The sequence below is a fragment of the Myxocyprinus asiaticus genome, chromosome 14 (genome assembly GCF_019703515.2).
Source record: "Myxocyprinus asiaticus isolate MX2 ecotype Aquarium Trade chromosome 14, UBuf_Myxa_2, whole genome shotgun sequence".
Lineage (NCBI taxonomy): Eukaryota > Metazoa > Chordata > Actinopteri > Cypriniformes > Catostomidae > Myxocyprinus > Myxocyprinus asiaticus.
The window spans coordinates 37,411,294-37,417,727 of record NC_059357.1 but is presented as its reverse complement, the minus strand read 5'-3'; the positions used below and the strand labels follow the sequence as shown (position 1 = coordinate 37,417,727).

The window sequence follows — 6,434 nt, the reverse complement described above, 5'->3', positions numbered from 1 at the left end:
TGAAAAATAGAGTAATTTATTTTCGATATGAACCATGCCTTGGTCCAATATAATTCATCAAGTTTTGTACAGTGATAGTCACCTCACAGAGAACAAGACAGAGATATTGTAAATCATGTTCATCATACTGTCCTTTAAAGTCCTTTAAAATAGTTTCCACATAAGACTGCTGTTGCTCTTCTTAAGTTAGAGTATAAAACCAATTGATTATAAATAAATTAAGCGTATTTGCTGACATACACATAAGCATACTGGATGTATACACTGTAAAAACACATTCTACTATATATTCAGAGAAATACATACAATGACTTTTGAAATAGTAGACTTTTTTATCAATCTTTTTGGGAAATGAATGGAACCCCAAACATGACAGAATCGGGGACGTTTGTGACTTGTCTGTACAAATCATTGGACACATTGTAATATCACCTGCTCTCCTAGTGTGAACTGCAAGTCCATGTAGCTCATTTTGTATGTGTTGACCTTCTAATGTGCAGTAGCTTTGGAAGATATTGACCCACACAGTCATTTTTACTCAGCCTTATACATTTTCTCATATGTGCACAAACATTCTGAGTGGTAGCTCATGAAATGGCTGCTCGAGTAATAATGTTATAATTGTTGGGTTATAAATTTGATAAGAATGTACATCCAGGGCAGCATACGCCAGTCAAGCAACTGCCATTGAGATGAATGTGAATGCAGGGATAATTCACATGATGTCAGTGTTTGGCAATAACCCAGATCTTTCCAAGAAAACCCACTGGCAGAATAGCACAGGCTAGCTCCTAAAACTGCAAACAAACATGCCCTTTGTTCTCTTACCATTATGACATGACAAAAACAAGGGACAAGAAACAATATTAGTGCCTGCAGCTTCTTTCTTTATAATGTCTCTTTTGCTTACATGGTTGATTTGACACAAATAATAAGCAAAAAATACATAAACGTGGAACTGGCCATGTACTGAATCTGAGAGAAATTCAATTCTTCTATATTCCCTCCTCCTCAGTGTTAAAGTTTTGTTGTCTAAGGATCAGAAATATTTCCCTCAGTTTCAAGAGATTGCCATTGCTATACATTTTGAAAATAATCTGTCAATTATGTTAATTTGAGTGTCAGAATACATCAGAGCAATTTCACACAAATAGAGTTTGACAGTCCTCTGAGAAATGACGATAGCTTTGGAAATTTGTAGCATTCAATGCAATGTCAAAAGCAATTTGTTCTTACTCTTTCATCAATTTTAAACATCAGCAGTGCAGTCCAAAGTCTGAGGTCACAGTGAAAATGTTTCTATTTTGCATTCTTTTAATATTTTCAATGTTCATATTTTTTATAACAAAATATTATCATCATAACAATGAGTGAAAAGGTGAATTGAAAAATGTGCATGAAGTTCAGAATTTCAAAGTATTTGGCAACCGTTAATGACAGCATGCACTCAACTTTGTGCAAAACCCGTTGATTCGTGTTAATCCAGCATGATTAGAGAATGTTCCAAAGAGCATCTTGTGTAGAAATCTGACCTTTTGTACAAATAAGTTAATATGGTCAATGTCACAAATTTGCGTAGTGACCTAAAATAGTGCAGAATCTCATATTTCTTCAATTTATTCATTGTAACTTTTTTCCCAGATTTTCAGTGAGGTCTCAGACTTTTGGTCCCCACTATATATAGTGTATTTGTCACATTGCAATCACATTTTCAGTTTTGAAAAATATTTTTCAACAAATTTTCTGTATATCCACTAATCTCGGCAAAGTGAATAAGTGAACCATTTCAAGCAACAAATTATTCCCTCAGTATGATTGTCTGTTTCAATGCTCTTGCACACATATACACACCAAAAGTACACCTGCACACCCACTTAAGGGGCCAAATAAAATCCAAATACAGCACAGGATATCCAACAAGGTGCAATTCCTCTTTAAATAAAGAAGAAAATACAGTCAAAAATAAAAGATCAGACCAACAACAATGCTGGAGTCCCACCCAAATGTGTTGTCAGTGGAATGGGAGTCTCGTATCAAACGAATGAGGAGAATCCTGTGGCTGGGACCTGGGTGGAGGCGCCCAGGCTGCTCGGGGGCCTGTACAGGGTGTGCTGGCTGTGGTTGACAGAGGACAGCAGTGATGGGGTGGGAGTCCGGCTACCTTTGGGCCTGAACAAGGTGGCCTGACCCTGGGGCTGCGGGGAGGGATTGCTGTGGGGTTGCAGAGGTGGTAACGGTGGCAGCGGAGGAGGGTGGGGTCGGGACTCCTGTTCTGCCACTGTGTCGGGCTGGGCGTAGCCGTACGCTGGAGGGCGAGAGACGCCCTTCTGTTGCCGCCGCCAGGAATTATAGTAGGTGGGGTCACTGATGTAGTGGTTGACAAAGGAATGGGTCTTCTGCCGGTTTGGATCCAACTCATATTCGCTGTCACTGCCCTGTAATTGAATGAGAAGTTCTGTTACAGCTTCATCACCTTTTATGCTGAGTTTTGAGAGCCTGTGATTTTGACAGCCAAGTGTCATTGTATGGAAAAGAATGGTTTATGTTTCACAAAAACAATAACAACGTATAGGGCTCTATTTTCATGAGTGCGCAAAGCTTAGCGTTATGCACTAAGACAGTGCACAATGTCTTATCCAATTTTCGTGAGAGCACTAGTTCTAAGTGCAATTTTCGTGCCAGTGCAAAGAACAAGTGGGCGTGGGTAGGATTGTTTGTGCTATCTGTGTCACGGTCCTGTCACTGTGAGTCTGGGTTTTGGTCTGACAGGACTGTGGCATCATCATCTTATGCCTGTATTGTGTTTCATTGTCTGTCTTTGTGTGAGCATGTGGTTTAGGTTGTATGTCACCTTGGCAGCATGCACTCGTGTCAATAGTTTGTCTTGCTCTTGTGAACGCGGGTGCACCTCGCGTCATGCTCGCGTTGTGTTGCATGCCCGGGTCGTGAGCTGTCTTCATGTTGTGCTGAGGTTCGGTCACTTCAGTCTAAGATGTCAGGTGTGTGTGTGGCCGAACTCTCGCACAGCTTTCCTGTCTTGTTTTTGTCACCTGTTGTGTGCATTGCGTGGCATTTGCCTCACGATGTACGCTCATGTTACGTTTAGTCTGAGAATGCGTGGCATCACTTTGTTTGGCGTTGCTATGCATTCTCTCATCTTGTTTGTCGGTTGGCATGGGCGTATATTGCCTCATTGTCTTGGCGATGTGCGCTCATGCCATTCAGGTGTTTTGTTGTCTTGTGAGAACATGTGGCTTTTTTTGTTTTGTTTCTGTATCGCCGCTTGCCTCTCTGTTTTACGTCATACCCCGCATCTTTGTTTGCCCATTATTAGTTCATTTGTTACACCTGCCCTGCATTAACCTGTCTGAATGACCCTATTAGATCTTGTGTTCCAGAACAGGGTGAGGATGAATAATTTCTCGTGGCAGTCAGGCAAGCCCTTAAATGGGAGGAAGTTATCACAGCCGGTGCCTCAGGAGTCTTCCCATCCTCATCCCAACCCATGGACGAGAGCACACCTCACACGGAGGTGGACGCATCGGCCATTGCCCCCGCACCTCAAAGGAGGAAGTGGAGAGGGAATCCCAGCCCATCAGCCGAGCCCACCACTGCTGACTGCCTGGAGGTGGTGGTCATTCCTGCTGCTGACCACCTGGAGGCGGCAGTTGTTCCTGTTGCTGACCGCCAGGAGGCGGAGGCTATCACAGCAGCAGTTCTTCCCTCTGCCCAGAGGAGGAGGGCACCTACTCCTCAGTCACTGACAGCGTCCATGGCCACAGAGGCCGTTTCCCTGCCGCTGCCAGCGTCCACGGCCATGGAGGCCATTCCCCTGTCGCTGTCAGCACTCACGGCCACGGAGGTTATTCCCCTGCCACTGCCAGTGCCCACTCCTGCCACGGTCAACGAGCCAGTGCCCACGGCTGCCACGGTCAACAAGCCGGTGCCCACAGCTGCCATGGTCAATGAGCCAGCACCCACGCCTTCCACGGTCAACGAGCCAGTTCCTGAAGCCTCATCCATCCCAGAGCCAGCGCCGGAAGCCTCGACCGCCCCAGAACCAGCGCCTGAAGCCTCGGCCGTCCCAGGTCCAGCGTCCTCGGTCACGAAGGCCGTTCCCACACCAGAGGAGGAGAAGGGCTCCTGCTTCCCAGTCGCTGGCAGTGCTCCCAGCCACGGAGGCCGTTCTCCAGTCGCTGCCCACGCTCCCAGCCACGGAGGCCATTCCCCAGTAGCTGCCAGCGCTCCCGGCCACGGAGGCCATTCCCCAGTCGCTGCCAGCGCTCCCGGCCACGGAGGCCGTTCCCCAGTCGCTGCCAGCGCTCCCGGCCACAGAGGCCTTTCTCCTGTCACTGCCTGTGCTCACAGCCACGAAGGCTGTTCCCCTGTCACTGCCACTGCCCACGACCATGGAGGTCATTTCCCTATCACTGCCTGTGCTCACAGCTACAAAGGCTGTTCCCCTGCCACTGCCTGTGCTCACAGCCACTGAGACTGTTCCCCTGTCCCTGCCAGTGCTCACAACCAGGGAGGTCGTTCCCTGTCACTGCCATTGCTCATGACCAAGGAGACCGTTCCCCAGTCTCTGCCGATGTTCATGGCCACAGAGGTTGTTCCCCAGTTGCTGCCAGCGCCCCCAGCCACAGAGGCCATTCCCCAGTTGCTGCCAGTGCTCCCATCCAAGGAGGCCTTTCCCCAGTCACTGCCAGCGCTTCTGGCCATGGAGGCCATTCTCCAGGTGCTGCCAGCACTCCCGGCCATGGAGGCTGTTCCCCAGTTGTGCCTGCGCCCACAACCAAGGAGACAGTTCCCCAGTCTCTGCCGGTGTTCACGGCCACGGAGGCCATTCCTCAGTCGCGGCCAGTGCCCGAGCCTTCCATGGCTCCGCCCCCTGAGCCTCTCCCTCCTGAACCCTGACCAGCGGCCTCCGCCCAGTACTCTGACCCCTGTCCTGTGGCCGTTGCCCAGTATTCTGTCACCTCTGCCCTGAGGCCTCCTCCCATGCCGCCAGACCCCACCACTGCCCTGAGATCTCCTGCCAGGCCGCCAGACCCTTCCTCCACCCTGAGGCCTCCCCCCAGGCCATCGGACCCCACCCCTTTCCTTAAGTTCCCTCTTTGGTTTCCCTCCCTTCCCTCCTTTTCTGTTGTGTTTTATGTTTTATGTTAGTGCTCATTTTGTCTGTCATGTGTATTTTTTGATGTTCCCATTTTGGGATGCCGGGAGCACGGTGTCCAGATCCTGAATTCTTGTCTGGTTCGGTTTAGGTCAGTGTCGGGATCCAGACACTTGTGCTCCATGTCTGTCTGTTATTGACGTGGGTGCATCGTGCTTATGTCATCTTGGCAGCATGTACTTGCATCAATAGTTTATCTGGCTCTTGCGAACACGGATGCGCCTCACATCACGCTCGCGTTGCGTTGAGCACCCAGGTTGTGAGCTGTCTTCATGTTGTGCTGAGGTTTGCTCACTTCGGTCTAAGGTGTCGGGTGTGTGTGTGTGTGGCTGAACTCTCGCACAGGTGCCCTGTCTTGTTTTTGTCGCCTGTTGCGTGCATTGTGTGGTGTTTGCCTCGCGATGTAAGCTCAGGTTTTGTTTAGTCTGAGAATGTGTGGCATCGCTTTGTTTGGCATTGCTACGCATTCTCTCATCTTGTTTGTCGGTTGGCATGGGCATATATTGCCTCATTGTCTTGGCTCATGCAATTCGGGTGTTTTGTTGTCTTGTGAGAGCACGTGGCTTTGTTTTGTTTCTGTATCGCCGCGTGCCTCTCTGTCTTATGTCATACCCTGCCTCCTTGTTTGCCCATTATTAGTTCATTTGTTACACCTGCCCTGCATTAACATTTTTTATATCCTTCCCTATTTTAGTCTCCTTGTGTGTGCTATCCAATGCCAGTTTATCTTGTGTGCTTGTGTTTTCAGTCGTTCTGTTGGTTTGTTCCAGTCAGTCTTGTGTGTTGGTCCTGTTTTTGATTCTCCCATCCCTCTTCAGTCCGGTCAGTCCTGATTTCCCGTTACCTTCTGCCCCAGCCCGTATTACATTTTCCCCTACAGGGTAGTTTGTGTTTGTTTTTCCCCCTTGTGGGAGTTTTATGTTGGATTTTGTGTTTTATTTTTTGTATTTGCTATTTTCCTGAGAAATAGGTCACTGTGCTAAGATGTTTCAAAAGCAGGTTTAATCTCAGTGCAAAGTCTAAAATCACTTCCTGAATTTGCAGTATGGAGATTTCCACCAACAGATGTTAATAAAGTGTATGTCCAAACTCTGAAAATATAGTGGAACATTAAACTATGTCCCTGACAATCACTGTTGTAGCCGTTTTATGATTCAAAAATGTATTCGATTTGTGTTAAAATATCTATAAGTCAAGGTTTATTTTTCAAATGTAATTAATTCAATTGTTAATGCACAAAAGAATGCAAGTCCATATT

At 47.5% G+C, this 6,434-nt stretch overlaps 1 protein-coding gene across 1 annotated transcript in view; it reads right to left on the bottom strand.

Moving 5' to 3' along the window:
• The window catches only part of LOC127451667 (protein sidekick-2-like), a 237,775-nt gene continuing 231,341 nt past the window's right edge, over positions 1-6,434 (bottom strand). The window contains exon 45 of the mRNA XM_051716518.1: positions 1-2,435. Coding sequence (XP_051572478.1) covers positions 2,034-2,435 — 402 coding nt within the window. The 3' untranslated portion in view covers positions 1-2,033. The remainder of the gene's footprint in view (positions 2,436-6,434) is intronic.